Source organism: Hippoglossus hippoglossus, chromosome 19 (assembly GCF_009819705.1).
Source record: "Hippoglossus hippoglossus isolate fHipHip1 chromosome 19, fHipHip1.pri, whole genome shotgun sequence".
NCBI lineage: Eukaryota > Metazoa > Chordata > Actinopteri > Pleuronectiformes > Pleuronectidae > Hippoglossus > Hippoglossus hippoglossus.
Window position 1 is genome coordinate 1,717,599 of NC_047169.1, and position 21,807 is coordinate 1,739,405.

The 21,807-nt window shown below is 44.1% G+C and overlaps 2 protein-coding genes across 3 annotated transcripts; both read right to left on the reverse strand.

The window, feature by feature from the left end:
- Window positions 1-143: 143 nt before the first annotated feature.
- On the reverse strand, window positions 144-12,994 carry grb7 (growth factor receptor bound protein 7). Of its 2 annotated transcripts, XM_034569879.1 has the most exons (16): window positions 12,801-12,994; window positions 11,084-11,157; window positions 10,992-11,050; window positions 10,124-10,250; window positions 7,949-8,105; window positions 7,746-7,867; window positions 6,614-6,688; window positions 5,332-5,469; window positions 5,122-5,232; window positions 4,766-4,864; window positions 4,473-4,556; window positions 4,269-4,385; window positions 2,222-2,279; window positions 2,008-2,095; window positions 1,674-1,767; window positions 144-1,588 (listed from the first exon to the last, which is right to left on the reverse strand). In XM_034569879.1, exons 2-16 carry the CDS (start codon window positions 11,150-11,152, stop codon window positions 1,442-1,444), a joined length of 1,545 nt encoding a protein of 514 aa, XP_034425770.1. In that variant the 5' UTR covers window positions 11,153-11,157; window positions 12,801-12,994; the 3' UTR covers window positions 144-1,441. The 2 variants fall into 2 exon arrangements, with proteins under 2 accessions (XP_034425770.1, XP_034425769.1); XM_034569878.1 differs by having other exon boundaries at window positions 10,992-11,157.
- Window positions 12,995-13,848: 854 nt separating this feature from the next.
- arf2b (ADP-ribosylation factor 2b) lies at window positions 13,849-21,289 on the reverse strand. The gene is made up of 5 exons (XM_034569881.1): window positions 21,143-21,289; window positions 18,666-18,823; window positions 18,253-18,363; window positions 15,954-16,078; window positions 13,849-15,772 (listed from the first exon to the last, which is right to left on the reverse strand). Exons 2-5 carry the CDS (start codon window positions 18,811-18,813, stop codon window positions 15,611-15,613), a joined length of 546 nt encoding a protein of 181 aa, XP_034425772.1. The 5' UTR covers window positions 18,814-18,823; window positions 21,143-21,289; the 3' UTR covers window positions 13,849-15,610.
- Between the last annotated feature and the right edge of the window lie 518 nt (window positions 21,290-21,807).

Sequence of the window (21,807 nt, forward strand, 5' to 3'; positions counted from 1 at the left end):
ACGTGTCAATGAAACAATCAGAGTAATTCAATATTTTAATATAACAACAGAACAGGTACTTTTACTTTGGATACCTGAATACATGCTGGTTATATTTACCTCAGTAAATATCTCAGTAAACAGTCATTTTAAATGTAGGAAAATCTGTTTAATATCAAATTATTTATTCAACATATAAAATACGAGTGATGATACATAAAACTAACGAACCCTGTTTGATAGAAAAAAGTAATATATTGACAATATGTTTGTTTATGTGACGACATTTTAACAACAGCATCTTCATGATTATAAAAATTTAACAATAAGTACAAAATGTTTTTCTACACAACCAGCGATAACAAACTGTCATTTTCTAATTTGGTGTCTTGAGAAGCTCGATGTAAACACTGGTAAATATTATAATTATTCATTTATTCAGCTGACGTCCTCGTCTCCATAATTAGTTTATTCTGGGAAACTTACTCGTAAACTTTTCAGATTTAACAGACGTGTAAAGGTTTAAAGTTAAAGTCCACATGTGAGACAGTCGCTGTTTTCCAGAGCTTTCACCACATGTCAGTCTTCCTCAGTTAGATTTTACAGAAAGTTCTCATGTATAAAACATTATTATCACTTTTATTTGCTTAAACGTCCAAATGTTGCAGCTCTGTTAACAAACAAGTTTCTCTACACCCTCGATGTGCAAATACAGCTTCGGAAGAGTTCATGGAGTTTTATGTAAAGTTTGTTCTAATTAAAATACGAGATTTAAGGCACATAAAGAAGTTAGTGAACCTCACACAGTGTGAGAAGCTTCCTGCTACATGACGGCAACCGGGGGCTTCACCATTTCAAACTTCTCTTCTAAGATTCACATCAGAACCAAATCACACAGCTGAACAACTCCCATGAACCCTTCTGCTGATCCCTGACTGAGAGCGCCCTCCGATGGCCACAGTCGTCAATGAGTTCTGGTGCAGCCCTCGTCTCAGTGAACCTTCTCACCACGACTGCATGGATATGAATCAAAGTGCACGTGATTAAAAAAAACGCTGCGAACATCCCTGAAGTCAAAACGTCTGTCCGGCGTCGCTAATTAAGGCGCCTCCGCTGGGACCGGGGCTCGTTAATTAAAAATAAAAAACCCACCACTGTCTGGGGCCGTCGTGGAGGATAATTAAAAATATTAAAGAGAGGTGGGGCGGAGGATCGGCTTCAGTCCCACGAGTCCACGTCTCACAGCCGCTGTGATAACGTTATCACTCACACACACACCTTTGAACTGCTCGGGCACTTTGGAGATGACGAAATCCAGTCGTCTAATTGCTCTTTATCAGCGGCGCCTCACAGATATCAGAGCGATGTGATGACGCAGACACACTTTGGACTTGACGTTCACGCACCCGACTGATCCTGGGTCAGGAGGAGAGGTAAAGGTCAGAGGTCGCAGGCTGTGGGTCTACAGAGCGACGCAGACGCAGGGGTGTTTGAGGCAGACGGGGAGGATGCCCTTGTTGATCTGGTGAAACTCCACCAGCTGCAGGAGGTCGATGAACAGGGTCAGACCGTCGTCCATGGTGAAGGACTTCCTGCCGCTGTCCTCGAACTGCGGAGAGAATCACAGAATCACAGTTTGCAGCCAGCAGAGGACGTGTCTACCTCCTGCAGGAGGGGGGGCGGGGGGGACTCACAGGGATCACCAGGTAGTGTTTGGTCTTCAGCTGGTAACACAGCGACAGGACGAAGCACTGAGCGTGTTGCTGACTGTCACGGACCAGGAACATCCTGCAGACACAAACACACACATGTGAAGTCACAGCTCCGACACTGAGGAACATCTGTCCTACAGACAGAAGATCGGATTTATTCAAACTGATCTTTCTGTTCACATTTATTGTCTGGTTCTTTTATTCCACACATCGATTGTCTGCGTCGTGGAGGTTTCTGGTCACGTATCCAAGACGCCCCTCCCCCTACCCACACTCCAGGTGTACCCCAGGGTCTAAACCTCCAACTGTCACTCACCCGTCGACCAGCCCCTGCTTCTCTATCAGCCTCTGAGTTTCTTTTCTGGAGATGCCGCCATGAAACCAGGGCTGGGTCCTGTGGATGGCTGCAGTCGAACACACACAGAGAGAACCACAGGAGCGTCGGTCAGTCAGGAATCAGACAACGGGACGTATGTATGTTGTTTTTGAACAGAAATGCAAAATCAGGACTCTGCCTCCTCTGGACTTACAGGACGGTCTCGCAGCAGAGTTCAGGTTGGGGAGGCTGCACCTCAGAGCTTCTCTCCTCTGTCACAGAAGAAACACACAAGAGTTCACAACAAGAATATGTTTTCAGTTTGCTTGTCGGCAGGATTACGCAAAAACTACTGAACAGATTTCCACGAAACTTGGTGGAAGGATGTGACATGAGCCAAGAAAGACTCCTTTTTACCACTTTCTTCATCATGTGAGATTTCCCTGATTTCCACAGATATAAATGTGTGGTTTATTTCACTCCAAGTCCCATCTGCTAACATGGAGGAGGCAGGTTTATGACCTATACTGCAGCTCGCCACCAGGGGTGCTTGATATGCTTTTGGAGACATTCATGTCGTCCATCTATGGGCAGAACTGTCTTTCTAGTTATTGTTGTTTTCTCTGCTGACGCTGCTTCACGTTGTGTTTGAGTCTTTCTGTTAATTATTAAACTAATGAGTTAAATAATCACGTCAGGTTTCAGCAGGTTTCTCTTCACCGTCGGTCTGCGGCGTCTCGAGGGAGAAATCTGAGCCACAGACGTCGTTAATCCTGTTGCTTTAACCGGGGATTTTACACGGGTGAGAAGATATAAATGTTTTTATCTTTATGTTCAAGATCAGCAGAAAAATAAAACACAGGTTTTTATTCCCCTTTCATTTTTTTACTGCTTTTTTTCTCATTATGCATCTAAATCTCTTCCAGTAACAAATAAAAAACACTTGTTTGAAACGGTTCCTTAAATCTGGTCATAAAACGACCGTCGGACGACAGTTTGTGCCGAGCTGAACGTTTTATAGTTTAAACAGTAAAACTGAGGCCTCCACACAAATAAAGTCACAATCAGACGCTGAGGTCAAACACAGGTTTCGAGCTCAGATCTGAGAACGTGACGACGGCACTAAAGAGAAGTCACATGGGTCAAACACAGGAGGAGTCACATGGGTCAAACACAGGAGGAGTCACATGGGTCAAACACAGGAGGAGTCACATGGGTCAAACACAGGAGGAGTCACATGGGTCAAACACAGGAGGAGTCACATGGGTCAAACACAGGAGGAGTCACATGATCTGACCTCAGACTCGTTTAAAAACATCTCAGTTTAAAGTGAAGTGATTCACTGGAGGTGTTGAAACACAGTTTTTCTTGTTTTATCTACAAATGAAGTTGTTTAAAGCTGCAGTAAAACATTTTTATTCTAAATATCACATGACTCCGTTCCCGACATGTTGCATTCACAGTAACATGAGGTCAGCGTGACCTCTGACCTCTGACCACTGAAATCTAATCAGTTCATCTTCGAGTCCAAGAGACAACTGATCGAAACGTGAAGAAACTCCCTGGAGGCGAAATACATGAAACTATCACAACCAATAAAATGACCATATAATTATTAGACACACGATCTGAAGCTTGACTCCATGAACCAATCACTGGTCGTCATGAGGTTTAAATGATGTCATGATGGCGTCATTACAATATAAATATATGAGCATTGTTCAGGGTTTATACACCGTGAAATTATTTTCATTTTTAATCTCACTGTTGTTACAACCTCCAAATTAATGACACCGCCGCTCTGTGTGTGGTGTGAGTGTGTGTGTATCTGTGTGTGAGTGTGTGAGTGTGTGTGTCTGTGTGTGTGTGTATTAATGAGTGTTTGCTCTGCTGATAATAGATCAGTGTTGTTTTTACAGCTTGTTGAAAATCAATTAACGCTGCTTCGACTAATCTGAACGACCTGACGCTTTGTTTACTTCCTGTCGGAGTCTGTTGACCCGCGGCCACGTCGCCGCGTCCGTCACGTTGTTGATGACAGCGTCAAACCACAGGGACTCAGTCGTCCACCTCCTCTGAGAGTTCAGGCTTCGCATCATTACTGCCTCTTTATTGCTCCCCCTCTTCTCTCCCCCTCTTCTCCCCCCCTCAGCTCTGCGGTCGACCCTCCCTCCCTCCTCTCATCCCCCCCTCCCTCCTCTCATCCCTCCCTCCTCCCTCCTCTCATCCCCCCCTCCCTCCTCTCATCCCTCCCTCCTCACCCTCCAGGCTTGTCCTTCCTCCCTCTCTGCGTTCTGGGCCTCCGTCGGGTTCTGGATGACCCGTCCTCCGGCCTTCCCTGAGAAGTCCATGGCCACCAGGCTGTCCTCCGACTTTGACTGGACACACACAAACAAAGTTAAGACATGATTTCCCAGCATCCTCCTCTTCGTATAATCTATAACAATGATATCTGACGAACTCACTTTGTTTTCCGTCAGGTTTCTTCCTTCCACACTTTGTGCAGCCGACTTTGACAACTGGTAGTTACACTGAAGCTGCTTCCCATACTGACGACAACACCACAGACAGACACACAGACACACAGACACAGACGTTAATGTCTAGACCTGCACACACGGACAAACAGGACACTATCAGTTTGAAAAGATATGATCCTCTAATCAGCTTTATCGGACAAATACTGATGTGAAAGAACAGCATGAACTGTTGCATCAGTAAAGAAATAAAGAGCAGAATTAAAGAAGTGACGTAAAACCTTGAACAATCTGAAAGCCGACGTCCAACACGTTCGTATCTGCTCGTTCTCTGCACACAGGATCTTCAGGTCCTGAGCACGCACCGGGTTCCTGCAGGGCTGAGAAAACACACACACACACACACACACACACACACACACACACACACACACACACACACACACACACACACACACACACACACACACACACACACACACACACACACACACACACACACACACACACACACACACACACACACACACACACAGAGTTACAGCTCGTCTTTGATTTGTACTTTTAACTTCAATCTACGTTCTGTCTTGTTTGAGGATTGTTTCCGTGACGGTTCAGAACCGGAGGAAGCCGTTACCTTGATGCAGAAGGTGAAGTCCGCTGGAGCTCCGTACAGCTTTCGGCTGTTCACCACCGTGCACACGTTCAGATCCTCCAGATCGGCCACGTACTGCAGGTGCCGCGGCTCCTGGGACCAAACAGAGACACAGAAATGTTCTTCATCCATCTAAACTCTTCCTAACGTCTCCACAGACTGAGATTGTGAAGAAGAAGCTGGCTCTCTGACCTTGGACGAGCCCTTGGTGGAGCAGTAGAGTCCCGAGCGTCGGAGGAAGAAGTAAACCTTCTTCCAGGCTTTACGACTCGGCTCCTTCACGTGGAGGAAACCCTGGATCTCCGGACACGTCCCAGATCTCAGCAGGTTCTGTGAGAAGGTTTAGAATGAGAACCTGAACTATTTATCCACTGGGCAATAAAAAATAAAATAAATCAACACAATATGAGACACAGACTCTTCAGTTCCAGCAGTTAACTGATATTAAAACTATTATTTTACAGAATCAAAAGATGAGCATTCATGTTTATAATCTTCATTCAAGTTCTATGGGTCTTTTTATCTATGGTTACTTATCATAAAGTTTAAACTGTAAAATATCAAACCTCAATGACATTTCATTGTCACAAGGGTTTGATAACGACATCTTAGGAATGAATAACTTTGTATCAGCTCATAAATCTGAATTGCTTTGCTCTCTAATAACAAAAGGGAAAGTGAAACTGGACATAAAAATCAAAAGTGAAAAATCACATTTACAAAACAACCTCTATGACTAAACTGACTTTTAGGGACTGACGTCAATTTTGTTTTGAGATTCTTGACCCTCATCCTCTGATTTTCTGTATTTCCATGTTTTAAACTGATCATCTTTAGGTTCTTGACGGACGTTTGGACCAAATGAGACATTTTATGACACAAATTTCTTTCATTTTACAAACTAAAGGTTTTATTGAAAAATTATATTCTAGGCCGGGGTTATCAGATAAAACTCTAATCTTATTATAAATGTCATTTCCATTCTCACATCTCTCCATTTAAATTTCTTCTATCTGTGACCAGTCGCCCCATTTTGTGCACAAGGACAAAAATAATGTGTCCAACATAAAAGAGGTTATTGTTCTTCGGGCCTTTTGATTAGAGTCGTAACCTCGGCCTCCTCTGAAGAGAACTCTTAAAACTTTACAACCAACAAGTCAGAGACACGGAACCAAAGTTACAGAGGAACAGAAACATGGTGGAAACACAAAAGTGGGTTTTTTGGCACAAAAGCGAAAGAAGTGGGAACTTTTGTGTTGAAATGAATTTGTTTCAATGATAAAATACTTCACACAAACAGAATCCGGAGACTCGGAGCTTTCAAAGGATGTGATGAGTCAAGGTTGTGACGACCGAGTCTGAGAGTTTCAGAGTTCATCAAAACTTGACTTTGTTAATGAAGTGAAACTTAAAATTTACTTTGTAACTTTGTCTTGTGTGTTTAACTGTGAACTCCTGGTTTCACCCGTCGTACCTGAATGAGCTCCGATGACGTCATCCCCTTGTTGACGTCTGCGCTGTCAGAGATCATGGTCTCTGGGAAGAAGAGCTGAGAGAGGACGGACAGGGAGGACGGACAGAGAGGACGTGAGACTCCAGGAAAAGACTCGTGGTTATCTCGACTTCTCAGAGACTCCAGCAGGAGTCATGCTCCTTTATTTAGATCAATTAAAGACTGAATAATAACTTGTATTTAAAGTTTATTACCAGCCGTGCAAAGTAAGATGTGAAATTTTCAAAGAGAGAAAGATCCTGCTCATGTCCTCGTTTGCAAATACATATGAAAATTGAGGCCAAAGTATAAAGAATAAAATGTTTGTATTAAAGTATTAATTATAACCACCGCCAAGAAATGACGTTTTCTCCCCGTCGGTCAAAACAATGGTTTCCTATTTTTTCCATATGTTTTGACATTTATTATAAAATGAAAACTAAGAAACATGGAGGAAAGGAAAGGATGCATGAATTCTCCGAAAAGAGAAATTATGAATTATTCTTGGAAAATGGTGAAAACATTAAACCCAGCGGTGCATGTTGCATCAATCGACCAACGTTTAAGAAAATGGGCTCAGTAGCTTTTGCGTAATCCTGCTGACAAACAACAAACTGTCATAATTAATAATGATAAATAAAGATTAGACTAATAAAGATAATCACAAGGTCTGTGTCCTGTTTGCAGAGGGCGACTGTTTGCATTGCTCACATTAAACACACTGCAGGTTTGATCCTGACATCAGCAGAATGCTGCAGCACGTCCCTGATCAGATTCCCTCTGCTGCCTCCTGGAGGCAGTGTGGCCACGTTTTACAGCCGGTGTGATTCAGCAGAACCAGTTTTCAGCCTGAACTGTCGCCTTTGTTCAGCAGCACAGGCGACAGACGCCAGGCGATGTAATGAAATAACTGAGGCATTAAGTAAGTCTGCGTGTCTGCACCAGCACGCAACCTGCCAATCATCGGGGATCAGTAACTGTCATGATGTCAGACTCTGTCAACGTCTGCTGCACCGACATGTTTAATAAAGAGCGTGAAAACCCTCCTCAGCTCTTCTCTTATATAAAACCGAGGGAGGGAGAGGCGCTGGGGCGTGTGATTTATTCTGCGTACCACTGGTTTCCTGAAGAACTCGTACTTGGCGTAGTTTTTGCAGAAAACGAATCTGGTGTCCCCCTTCAGAGACCAGGTGGCCTGAACCTCCAGCACAACCTCGTGATCCTCCAGACACCTCTCTGAGGAGACAGAGGGACGACGGTGTGAGAATCGTTGAATCCATCACATCACATTTACAGTTGTTACCAGGAGGGACGTACCGAGGCCGAGGGGGGGGTGGAGCTCGAGGAGAGCCCAGTTCTCCTGGTCGCTGCAGTGCGCCGTCTGGACCAACATGTGACACACCTCTCGGGCTGTCGCTCCGGGAGAGACCCACACCGACCGGCTGTGGTTGTCCTCGCCATAAACCTTGATCAGCTGAGGAGGAGGAGAACTTAGATCCTCAGTTAACTGGTGATATGACAATTCAAGCACAGATGCTACATTATTATATTTGTCTTTCTTTTACTAAAATCCCTCCATTCAGAGGTGGATGTAAATAAAGATGGACGACGTGTCTCCTCCATCTTGGATACAGGTGCCGCCATGTTTCACTACATCATCAAATAACTAATTAAAACCAAACTTATCAGAAATGTGAACACTTAAAACATAAATGTGTATTTTTTGTTTGGTCCATGTCCCGTTCACCAACATGGAGGAGGAAGGGTTTATGACTTGTACTGCAGCCAACCACTAGGGGGCGATCAAGAGGATTCCCTCCCATTCACACATACAATTTAACATTTATCCAAAGCTGCATATCGTTGGACTGAGTCCCGGAGGAAACATGCAGCCTCCACTCAGACCTGAAGCTGCAGGTGACTCAGGTCGTTTCTCTGAGATCTGTTGTCTGACACAGCATCTGGATCCAGACGCACGTTTTCACAGCGAAAGAAAACAAACCTGCCCGACCAGAAACCTGCGTCTGTCAGTCAACAAGCCCCGACTGGTCGGACGAGTGCTGGCGTCAGCGTGGACGAATAATGGCTACTTATCCACCAGAGAGGATTATGGGAGGAGGAGGAGGAGGAGGGACATTCCTTCCTCACTGTTCCATATCTGGTCAGTCCACTTCGACTCGGAGATCAGACGCTGAACTCAACGTAGGAACATTTCGAAACAGTCTCACATCGTCTGCGTAGAGACTCACAATCTGTACCAGAATGATCCTGCAGAGACGAGCCTGTGTTTTATTTTATGAGTCGGTTAATTAAAGAAGAAATATTCGCTCGGCACCTGAACTAGGGCTGTGGAATTAAAGATATTATTCTTGATCATGATTTAAGCTTTTCACAACTAAACAAACACAATAAACTGTGATAGTGACGTTTTAAAATATGGGGAGATAATAAGCTAACAGGTGGCCACCAGGGGGCGATCAAGATTTGCCTTCAATTTTGGGGCAGTGTGACAAAAGAGAACAGAATATTTATTCCTGGAATTTGGGTAAAAAGTTTATTTTATTTTAGATGCACAGAATTCAGGTGCAGAAGATCTTTATGTCATCTAATTATTTCTTGGGGCATTTTTTTAATTTGATAGCTGTGATGAAAGACTGACAGGAACTAATGGATAGAAAAATTCAACAAAAATCATAATATGATAATAGAAAGAAGAGTAAATACAGCCTCTTGTGGGTCAAGGTGAATCACCTGAGTACATGTCATTCAGTTCACTTCCATCACTGAACATAAATCACCCGGGGCGAGTGTGGCACGGTGACACGCTGCCGTAACAACAGACATGTTGACTCTGGCGGTGTTTGGGAGCCAAAATAAGGCAGCGCCGGCATGGCAACACGGCTCACCTGTCAATCACAATCACACCGACCTGCACCCATGGCTTCAGCCAACAGGCGAAGACTCGTGTGTTTACAGGATCCGCTCGCCGCTCGCCGCCTGTCAGACCCTGAACATCTGGGCAGGTGCGATGGGATTAACACAGCAGACGCTCTCGTTTATATAAACGTGATTTCTCAACTTGTCGGGCACAAGACGATCGCTTCAGACTGAAGATGAAAAATATCAATTTTAAGCAGCTTTCGTCTTGACCCGGTTTTCACGAATGACGGCTCACTTCTATTGTGATCGTGTTTCTGTTGTGTTTGTGTTTTGTTTTTTGTCAATGTGCTCGTGTGAGAGGTCGCTGCCTCCGGAGGTTTCTGAGCTCTGATCTTTTCTGGAGTTAACGAAGCAGCTAAATCGACAGGGTTCAAACCTGATTGATGCTTATTCACTTCCCTAAACTCACTTTATGATTATTTGGGCCGAGGCTCTGTAATAATGAAACCAACAACGTGATGTAATGTGAGTTTTGTCAACACGATAAACCAGATCTAACGTCTGGCTCTGTCCTCCCTGAAGCAGCTGCTGAACAACAAGACGTTCACTCACGTGTTTGTCGCTGGACACCGGGGGAAGCGAACCAACGAGCACCGGCGACTTGGACGGGCTGCACAGCTCTGGGAAGGGGTTGGGTATGGACGGGACGGAGGAAGAGAACGAGTTGACGGTTTTCCGCCTGGAGAGAGTCAAAGAAACAACAGAGAACAACAAGCTCAAAAATTGTTTGATCGGAATCAGACAGTTTGGTTGTTAAGCAATACATCCACTAGAGGGCAGCGAAGGGTTGAGAGTTTCCGATAATTGGTTGTTTTCGTGGTTGTGATAATGCCCCTTTTCCAAATTTATTCCGCGAGTCTTATGGTCGTCTATTGGCTACACTGCCCCCCTGTGACTTCTGGTGGTACTGCTCTGTGTCGTAAGCTTTCAGAAGACGTGAACAAATACAGAACACAGAGTTCGGACGGACGGCTCCATTAGGATTACAACTCCAATTTTTTTGGTAATTACACTGACAAACACATAAAAAGCAAACCGGGGTTAATTAGGTCACAACCATTATGTCTGGTAAATGAGCAATTACCACGGTTATATCAAACACTATTATAGAATATCATAAATAAAGAATGTGTCTGTAACCACAGGGCAACCAGGAAGCAAAGAAGTGAGAGAAATCCACAGCTCCGTGTGTCAGAGCAGAACAAACACGCAGCCTGATCGGCAATGACAGTTTTATGATCCGCGTCTTTCAACCCGGGAGTTTCAGGGTTCGTTGATGTCGTAAAAAGAAACTTCTTTAAACATCAGATGACTTGTGGCCTGAGGCTGAGTCACCGACTTGAGTCAATAACACTGACTCATGTCCACAGTGTGTGTTAATCAGCTTCCTCCCGCGTGTTCGAGCTCCCGTGGCTCGTACCTGTTGGAGCTGATGAGGATGGGCTGCGAGCGGCGGATGGAGGGAGGGTCGTCGAGCAGAGGAGCCAGAGTCAGAGTGGAGCTCTGCAGCAGCGTCCCCCCCCCCTCAGACTTCTCCGAGCGCCCGAACACTTCTGTCCACGGACCTGCCACCTCCATCATGTTACCTGAGGGGAGGGAGGGAGGGAGGGAGTCACATATCTGGGTCTGTACACATCAAACTGCTCAAAGTTAAACTCTTTAAGAGCACATTTAAAAACAAGTACCTCAGACCCAAAGTGCTTAAAAGAGAAACTTAACTGTGAGATAAATAAATTAAAAGCATGAAACACAACAGCTTAGAACAGAGAACAAGTAAAAACTAAAAACAGGCGAGTGTGATCTAACTATTCCAACGTTTAGGAGACTTTTATCTCTTTTAAATGAGAGAAAGGTAAAAAAATCATTCACTTCTACTCATTAACTTAAAAACAAAAACTATTTCAGTTGAGTTTAAAAATGACTATTAGTGTTAGAGAGCTGCAGAGGCCTCAGACCTTTGGACTGCACTGATTGAGCTGGAGTTGTTCTGGCTTTGGTTCAGAAATCAGCTCGTGGTTTTATTTGGGTCAAACACGTGAATCCGATTTGTAAAAAGACGGGTTCGTCGTCACTCACACACGGAACAGACTGTTCCTGACGACTGAAATGACTAAATATAACTTTAAACACACAGAGAACAATAACAAGGATGAGTCATAGCTTCGTTACCGAAAATAGACGAGACGAGGCATCGAGCCAGAGAGAAATGAACCTGATGTGAACCTGATATGAACCTGATTGAACCTGTGTGTGTGTGTGTGTGTGTGTGTGTGTGTGTGTGTGTGTGTGTGTGTGTGTGTGTGTGAGATCTGAATATAAAACATCTGTCCTCCAGTTTAAAACACTCGTCTCATGGTGTCATAGATTTGGAAACTGTCAAAGAAGTAAATGTACATTAAAACCCTTCACATTATAATAAAATGGTTTTGTCCAAATCTTTGTGTTTACAATATAAACCAAGATTTCTGTCAACATTGATTTTAGACAGACACAGATCCCCGATGGTCTCCTGCCACCTCTGATCACCAGTGATGGAAATGAGACACAACCACCTGAGAACAAAACACAACTGAACACAACCAACAACCTGTTTCCTCGGGAGCAGACGACACCGATGTGCAATTAACGATTAATGTTCTGTTTTAAAATCTGTCCATTTGTTCGTTTGTGAGCATAATTACACACAAAAACAACTGAATAGATTTAATGACACTTCATGACACTCAGTTTGGGTCACTTATTCCATGTGATATATGGACGAATGGACACTAATTAATCAATTAAACACCAAAGCTCTAATATCTTTAACAGACACTTTCCAGAAAGAAGAGAAGTAGGTCGGTGATAAGTTTCCTCCTGAGACATAATGTTTAACACTGAAATAACAGGTGAGGAAACCATTCCACCTTAAATCCTTCAATCGTGTGTAAAGTGAATGTAATACGGAGCAGCGGCACTGACTCACTCTGAAAGCCTGGGATCTAAACTGGTGTGAAAGCGCAGCACCAAACCTCATTCAGAAAATAAGGTATCTTCCTCATTTGTCCCTGAATGAAGGTCCGTCGATAGAAAACACACTTCGAAGACGTTGATAACGAAACAATGGTTGATTCGGCGAACATCGGCGGACTCCAGCTGTTTCTAGGAGCGTTATTCTGGCGGTGAGAAGCCGCCGGCACCTGCCTGGATGTAGCCTGTTAGCCGGCGGTTAGCATGCGGAGGAACTCACCTGAGAAGCTCGTGCGCGTCTCAGCGGTTTGACATCGTGTCACTTCCTCAGGAGACGATCAGCTGCGCGCGTTGTTTTCATTCTTCACGTGAACAAACGAGTCTGAGTCTCTGCAGCGAAGAAGCGAGGAGAGAGCGGAGGCAGGGAGGAGTCTGCCCGGCAGGTGAGCGCTGGGGGCCGGCCTCCCGCCTCCTCCCGCCCCCCTGACACCTCCGGAGCCTCACGTTGGATCAAAACAAGTAAATATCACTTTTGTCTAGCATGTTTTTTTATGTCTTATGCATTATTTACAATGTTAATGGTAATATTGTCATTTCTACTGTATTGTATTCAAGATTGTCTGACAATTTATAGAATTATAAATCAAACAATTAAAAACAAGATCATTTAATCAGCAAATAAGTAGTTTTTTATGTACAAAATATTTCTGTATATCGTCCCAATGTGGAGAAGCAAAAGTGCTAAGATTATTTATCAATGATATTTAATTAATAATAAACCATAAATGAAATGTAAATGCATGAATAGATGTAGAAATGCATCATCTTTTTCACTGTATGTGTACTGGGTATTTTTTAATATTGATTGAGGATTCTGTGCTTTTTCCCTTTTTATGCATTTTAAATTGTAATTTCTTTTATAACTTTGAAGTTGGAAAAAACAAGCAATCCCTGTATTTTACAAATTCTTATAAACTGCTAAATTAAGGAGATAATCAGCAGATGAATCCATAATGAAAATATGAATTTAACTGAAAATGATATGCCAATTTTCTTATTGTTGATAATGGATATTTTTACATATCTTTGTATCTATGACCAGAAAGTACAGAATGTCTCCCCCTGGTGTTGGACACTGAGCTGGACACTTGTTTCTCTCTGACCTGGATGAAATTATATCTCTGAGTAAGATATTTACAGCTTGTTCAGCCTCTGCAAGAAGTTTAAGATCAATCAAAGGAGAAATTTAAACATGATTTTATTATACTGTCATTTAAAAACCAGAACGAGACACTTGAAACCAAAAAAAAAGTCAGTTTCTCCATCAATTGTTGGATCAAATCATGTTTATTAATGTGTTCAGGAAATCCCCACGGAAACAGTTTACAGGGGAACTTACAGATTTACAATCATTCTTGACAGAAGTGCCAGCTTAACTCCCACGGTTCTGCATTGAGGACGCCCGCCGGACCTCTCGACCAGCTCCCTGCACACCCATCCCCCTTCACAGGTGGACCTCCAGACGCTGAGAGAGTTCGGTCGGGGCTTTCAGTCGTGAAGAATGTAGGAGCCTGCGAACACCCAGACGCTCGCACTGGGTTTTCCTTCTTCGTGTCTGGACCGTTCACAGGAAGAGAAGCCTTCATATTTGGTGCCAATCCTTCATCCCAACCCCAAACGTTAGACAGCTGGATGCTTTTCGGGTTTCAGAGTGTAACTGCCAACCGTTGGTGAGGAAAAACCTCAGTACGGAGTTCAGGCCCTCGAGGACACACTACTTCCATATACAGGATTTGTCATACTGCTCAAATGCATTTGGTTCAGCAGTCATAGTACAAATAGAAATGCTAAAACTAGTTACAGAAAAAAAAACATGTAACATCTCTGAAAGGAATAACATGTGAAGCTTGAATGTATCGGGACACTGTCTCAACCGGCTGACGTTTGTGAAATGCCCAACACCTTGTTTTCCACCTACATTAAGTAGGAACACTGTCAGAATGATTAATTACTCTGGAGGTCGTCTTGAGAAATCCAATTTTATCCAGTGAATCCAAATCCAGCTACCAAAAGAATCGGAAAAATCTAGAATTGCATATACTTGCAGGTTTCTAATTTAAAACGTAGACTTTTTTTAAGATTGTTGGCTTGCCTTGTGCTTCACGGTCTCATTTAGTGGGGGAGGTCGGGGCAGGGGGAGAGAAAGGTAGTGTTCATTGGAGAACCATTGCTAAGAATAATCTGTTATATTCCAATATAATAATAACAAAACAAACAGCATGATTTTCAAGTGACACAAGAATGATCAAGGATGGGCCTTTGTTGTTGTTGTTGTTGTTTTCTTGTTTTTGTGATTTGCGTCGACCTGATACAGGTTAAGATGCAATTTACTGAATCTCTAACTGGTGGGTTGAAAATCAATAGAGGTTGAAATGAACATGTAGCATTCAGTCTAACGCGGGCGAACAATTCTAGTCAACATAGATACTACAGGGGGGGGGGGGAGAGCGAGACACAGGGGAGGAGAGCTTGCACCCTTGCTCTTTCTTTGCCGTATGAAAACCATGCTTCCTCTGGAGAGTAAGGGTGGGGGGGAAGGGGGCCGTGCAAGACTGAGAGTGGGGGGGGGAGCAGAGGTTGGTGGATTGAGAGAGAGAGTGAGAGGGGGGGAGAGAGAGAGAGAGAGGGAGAGAGAGAGACATAGAGGGGCTTGAAAACCAGACTGCTGATTTCACAGGAGGTGTGTAAAAGGCACGCCAGGGTTACTCCCAATCCCAGCCAACGCACACAGAGACGCCTTCACACCCACACACTCTCGCTGAACACACAAGGTACACACACGTACACGCACACACACTCACACGCCCACACACAAGCAGCACAGGCTGGAGCCCCACTGACGAGGGGAGAGAGCAGGGGGGGGGGAGGGAGCGAGGGAATGATGGAAGTTCTTGAAAGAAAGAGCTGGGGTTGAAGGTTGGAGGTTCGATGGGAGCGGAGGGGCCTGGGTCCGGTGCTGCCGCTGTGTTGAAACAGAAAAAATAAACAACAAACAAAACAAAAAAAATAAATCAAAACTGGTGGAATGGATCATTTCTGGTTCTTCAGCTGGTTGGAGAGCCAGTCCAGGCCCTCGTACAGGCCGTCCCCGCTGGTGGCGCAGGTGGCCTGGATGTACCAGTTGCGCTGGCGGAGGGCGTGCAAGCCCAACTTGTCTGTGATCTCTGCAGCGTTCATGGCGTTGGGGAGATCCTGGTGGAGAAGATGACAAAGTTTATGAGGATGCAGGTTTAATAGGAAACGGGTTATTAAAGACGATTTTAAAAGTTCTTGACCCCTAATCTCTAATCCACAGGGAGGCTGATTAATAGACTCCTCCACCTCGGTGTGAAGAGCTCAGACCAACATCTAGAGATCCAGATAAGAAACTCACCTGTTTGTTGGCGAAAACGAGCAGCGCTGCGTCTCTGAGCTCGTCCTCGGCGAGCATTCTGGCCAGCTCCTCCCTCGCCTCGTTCACCCTCTCCCTGTCGTTGCTGTCCACCACGAAGATGAGCCCTGCACACGCACACAGTGATGGTGATTTACTAAGTGACATCTCAACGTGGCGTCACACGTTAGAGTTTGGCATCTTGGTTTTTCTACCATCTGAATCGAAGTTACCATATTTGATGGGGAGGGGGGTGGAGCCTGACAGAGCTTGAGGACACTACACACCCACCTACACCTGAGATCTACTGCCATTGGACATTAGTAGCTGTCAATCACACTCCGGTATCCACCCCCTAATACACAATTCCAAATTGGCTTCAGTTTTCTACATCCATTTTTAGAAAGGGCCCCGTGGTTGTGAACAGTCGAATATCGTCTGTTCTATTTCAAATGAACTGTCACATATGTCTGTGTCATTCGCTGTAACACAGAAATGTCCCTTTGAGACGACTTGTCTTCTGGCTTAAAAGCATTCTCCTCCAGACCAGATCAAAAGCTGTGACTTTTCCATATTAATAATTAATTATGTGCAAATTGTTTGTGCTGCTTAATGAGTCTCTTTGACCGGATCAAAGCCTCGTGTTCATGCTGTGTGACGAGCGAGAGCAGCTCCACACGTTATCGCAAACAATGACCTCCAAATGTTGTCTTGATTATTCTGAAAAACTGGATATTAAAAGCCAGCTATGAAAATCGAGCTGTCATGTTACCAAACGCTTCCGTCAAGTGCAGAACTCCAAAACTAAAATAAGATAAAAAATGAGTTGCTTGTTAACTGTGGCCCAGTTGAGTGTGAAAATCCCATCAAACTAAAAGCTGACAAACTTTGATGGTATCATTATTTATGACTTTGTGCTGCCAAGACATTTTACGACTTGCCTTTATCAAAATGCAGCATTTTAGTGGAGAAGACACTTTGAAAAGGAGACTCAGCAGAACGTGCTCAGACTGAGGGAAGAAACTGATTCTACTTAAGTCTTCGTTCAAACGTTTCATCACCGGAGTACAAACTTAAAGAAAAGGGGGGGGGGGGGGGGGGGGGGGGGGGGGTACTCTGCAAACGAGCCGACGCTTGGTTCAGTTTGATCCAGACCCAGACCTCCTCTTTTGGAGGAAACCAACAAGCACGGCCTTCCTGAGCAATCATGACTCCAAAGAATCCGAATCTCATTCAAATGCATTTGAACGAATTTAGTGTCGTGTCTCTGGGGGACAAGAAAAAGACAAAGGTCTCGGGGCAGATTTGTCACCATGAAGACAAATGACCTGCGAAGATGCTCCGGTACACGAGTCAGTTCAGTGTTTTTAATGTGTACAAAAGTTTCATCATCATCATGTCGCTCACTTTATTTTGGTTTGTTGTTGGGTTATTTCTGTAGGAGCTGACGACGTGGTCACACGGACAACTCGAGCCTGTAACAGGAGTTGCTGCATATGTACCAACACTGTCTGTTAAATTACTGACACGTCAAATGATCACTAATCCAAAGGAGTCAAAACTCAGTGAAAGAAAGAAAGATGAATATGACAGATAGAAACAAGTCAAACCGACTCTCGCACTCGTCGATTAGGTTTAATTCAGAGCAAGTTAAGGTAGGTTCAATATGGAACTGAAGAGATTTTCATTTGTGGATTAGTTCATTTGATGGATATTGAGAGACCTTGAAGTGTCAGGTAAGAAATTAAAGAAAAGTCAAACATTTAATCTTCTGACACAACAAGCTGCGTCTATACCAGCAGCAGAAACCTTGGGTTTGCTCTGAAGTAAGACATCCTGTCCCTGGACTGTGTTTGATAAAAGATGCTGAATGTAACCGTCACATCCAAAAAGGATTCACATGTTTAATTCTGCACTTGGATGCTCCGTGTGTGGAGGGTGATGTTCGTGTGGTGCGAGCCAAGAAGACGATGAGAAGCTCAAGCCCGACCAGAGGTGTTAAGCTGCTGAATTATCTCAAATCATAATGGACTTTTGTATGTAATGGCTCATTGTAAAACCTAATCAAAATACTGGTTGAATTGACAATTTAGCTGCATCTGACATCTCTTATCCTACAGAGCCGTCACACAAATGAATTACATTCAGGGAGGAACAACACAATACTCCCTTTGAGAATTGAACAATGGTGTATGAGTCATTGGTTCTCTAACGCTAAGATCATCTTTTATGCATCAGCGAGGCCACCTATTGGCAGTGATGGTCACTGACACCGCTGCCAGCGAACACAACGTCCTCTCACCTTGAGTGTTCTGGAAGTAGTGGCGCCACAACGGCCTGATTTTGTCCTGACCGCCCACGTCCCACACTGTGAAGCTGATGTTCTTGTATTCTACAGTTTCCACGTTAAAACCTAGACAGAGGAGAGAAAAACAGACGAGTCAAGGACAAAAAATATTTTAAAACTTTAATTAATTTCAGGTTAATTAAAAGCTTTGGGTCAGTGCAAGTGTCCCAGAGCTTCAAATTAGCTCAGCAGAGCAGGGCTGGGAAACAAAGCAGAAAATAAACCACCAACTATTTTGATAATGGAATACTTTCAATGGTTTTTAATCAGAAGGCAGTCATCCCTACAATGACGAGGAAAACCTGTTCAAAACAAACACAAAAAAAGCATTTGCAGAGTGAGTTGAATTATTACGTAGACGTTCATACCAATGGTGGGAATGGTGGTGACTATCTCTCCAAGCTTCAGTTTATATAGGATGGTTGTTTTTCCAGCAGCATCGAGGCCGACCATGAGAATCCTCATCTCCTTTTTGCCAAACAGGCCCTTGAACAGGTTCCCTAATAAATTCCCCATGGTGACGAAGCTGTCAGAGGAGGAGAGAGGAGGAAGCAGAGTTAGGGGTGTTCACGTCTGCAGCTTTTCAGTTTCAGAAAGAGGAAAGGAGGAGATCGAGAGCGCATGATTGAGATAATTAAAGTACCACCTGTCACCGAGGCGAGTAGCCTGGCAGTAAATATTTTATTTCACGATCAGCACCAAACGCAGCACATTGAAGCCATTTTCAGACTTGACCTGCGAGTGAGGTCCGGAGAATTGGCTTTACTGCAGCAAGAAAAAAATCCATACCGTCACAGCCGTCTGTTAAAGCAGTTAAGGCGTAACATCGGAGCACAGTCGAGATGTTTACTTAAGCTAATGGTTAAACATCGGGGTTAAGGTTTGTGGCTGTACATTAGCAATCAACCCCAACCGCCAACAACACCAGTTATTGTCCCCGTCACGACCATGATGCTAAACATAAGAAGTTTGGAGCTGCAAGGATTAGTTAGTCAACAAGAAAACAAATTATTAAGTGAAATATTTTTAAGATTGATTTGTTATTTTAGTAATTTTTAAAGAACATTTTTCACAGGTTCAAGATTCTTGAAATGATATGATTGAAATTTAATTTTTTCTGTGATGTCTGATTGTAAACTGAACCAGAGCAGAAATGTTCGGTGAATTAATCTGCAATTACGTTGATAGTTGAAAGATTATTTTACCATTTTTGTTAAGCAACAATTTCTGGTTTGACACCACTGTAAACTGAACGTAGAGGGTTTGAAGTATTAGTCAGAGAACAAGACGCGTGAAGACGTCACCTTGGAATTAAGGAAATATCAAAATATGAATCACTATTGAGCAAGAATGATGTCACAGCTAAAATGTCACACATTTAGTGTTTCCAACCTCTCAAATGTGCTTTTATATTGATTAGTGATTATGGAAGTTAAATGGGACATTTCCCAAAATTTTAAGACAAGATTAATCAAATGTTATTTTTATAGCTTCTATTCACAAATTACAATTTGTCTCATAGGGTGTAACAAGGTGCGGCATCGTCTGTCGTTAACACCAAACCAAGAGGAAGGAAAAACTACCAAGAAACACCCATTATATTAATAATAAATAAGTTGAGAAGAAAATTACCTCTAGATTAAACATAACAGAAAATTAACCATTAAAACCCTGGGGAAATATCAGTGGATATTATATATTTTGCAAACTGCATTTCTAAAAAAAAATATTTTAAATGAAATCTATTCAGAAATCGATTATTATGGCTTGTAAATGTAAAGACTGAGTTAATCTCTGATATAAATGACAGTTCACTTCACGTATGAGGCCAAAGGCTGTTGGTAGGACAAACAGGACACATGGGAATGTTCCCTACGGTTAGCTTCCTGGTTCCTATCGGGTTCTACACAAAACAACATAATGAATTAAGAAATGTTCGGCAGGTTGACCCGCTGATAGAAATCATCCTCAGCCACAGCGTGGATCGGATCTGGATGTTCAACTATTGTTCGGACAGAACGTGACATCTCAAAACACGTCAACTTGAGGTTTGAGGAAGTTGACATTTTTTTTTCCCTACATCGTACAAACCTGGCGACGGATCGATTAAAGGTTAAACCGCCGCGTGAAGGTTGATGCCGCGATACGAACCGGCGGCGGCGGCTCGAGACGCGTCGGTAACCGGATAAACGTCGCAGAAACCCGACCACCGGAGAACAGAGGCCTGGTCCAGCTGGTGAACTGTCGGCAACACGGATAATGTTACTGGAGGTGGGCGCCCTGCTAGCATGCTAACAACACCCCGACCTCAGCAGGAGGCCGCCGATCCGGAGGACCGTCGATGTGACCAAACATATTAACGCCGCGAACTCTGCGTGGGAATTTAACGATTGTGCGTTTGGTCTTTTACCGGAGAGAGCGGAGGAAGTCGCGTGTTGTCGGTCGGTCGGTGCGACGCGGGGCAGATTAACGTTAGCTCCCGTAAGGGCGGATGCTTCGGCCAGTTAGCTAGCTGCTAGCCGCCAGCTAACAGGCGACGATCACACCGAACGCATCGGTTTAAATCACACGCCGCGACGCGGTATCGAGACACGCACCAGCGGAGTGTGGCGCTGGGGGTTCGCCCGGGCTCGAACTCCTTTCTCTCGGTGGCTTTTCGGTCGTGCGGGATCTGCGTTAGCGGCCGTGCTAACGCCGCTAGCTAAGTGCCGCGTCACAGTAAAGACAGCGCATCGTGACGTAGCACCGAAACGTGGATTAAAACGCGCAGTTCGGACAAAGTAGAAACTGCTTCGCGTTAACTCGCGATTTAAACTAAAAGCACCGCGTCAATGCGCATATTTACCTTTAAAAACGCAGCTTCTCGATCGTTCCGTTATCTGTCGCTGTCGCTCCAAAATGGCGTCTTGCGCAACCAGGGAGACACCGGCGTACGGACACGTCCCACTATCACAGCGCGTCCAATCAGCGCTCAAATGGTGTCACTCAGAGCCCGCCCCCGTGGCCCCGCCGTCCAATCACAGCCTCCGCAGCTCTGTGTGCTATATGGTTCACAAAATGTCGAGGAAGTGAAGTTTGTTCAAGTTTCACACACACACACACAGTCACACACACACATACACTCTGACACACACAGTCACACACACAGTCACACAATACACACACACAGTCACACAGTCACACAATACACACAGTCACACACACACACAATACACACACACACAATACACACATACACGCACACACATACACACACACACACAATACACACATACATACACACACTCTGACACATACACACACAGTCTCACACACACGCACACTCTGACACATACACGCAATACACACACACACACAATACACACACATACGGACATACACACAATACACAGACACGGACATACACACTAACACGGACACAAAAACACACACACGGACACACAACAATACACTTATAAACAGACACACAATACACAACACACAAAAAAAAATACAACTATACAAAACAAT

Bases quoted from the DNA above. Each gene is read 5' to 3' on its own strand.
- grb7 (XM_034569878.1), bottom strand. From the start codon at position 11,152: ATGATGGAGGTGGCAGGTCCGTGGACAGAAGTGTTCGGGCGCTCGGAG. The intron at 10,251-10,991 runs GTACGAGCCACG...GACTCTCTCCAG, and splicing joins ATCCTCATCAGCTCCAACAG to GCGGAAAACCGTCAACTCGT. The intron at 7,868-7,948 runs GTACGTCCCTCC...CTGTCTCCTCAG, and splicing joins CCACCCCCCCCTCGGCCTCG to AGAGGTGTCTGGAGGATCAC.
- arf2b (XM_034569881.1), bottom strand. From the start codon at position 18,813: ATGGGGAATTTATTAGGGAACCTGTTCAAGGGCCTGTTTGGCAAAAAG. The intron at 18,364-18,665 runs GTATGAACGTCT...TCCTCTGTCTAG, and splicing joins CACCACCATTCCCACCATTG to GTTTTAACGTGGAAACTGTA. The intron at 16,079-18,252 runs GTGAGAGGACGT...GTGCGTGTGCAG, and splicing joins CTACTTCCAGAACACTCAAG to GGCTCATCTTCGTGGTGGAC.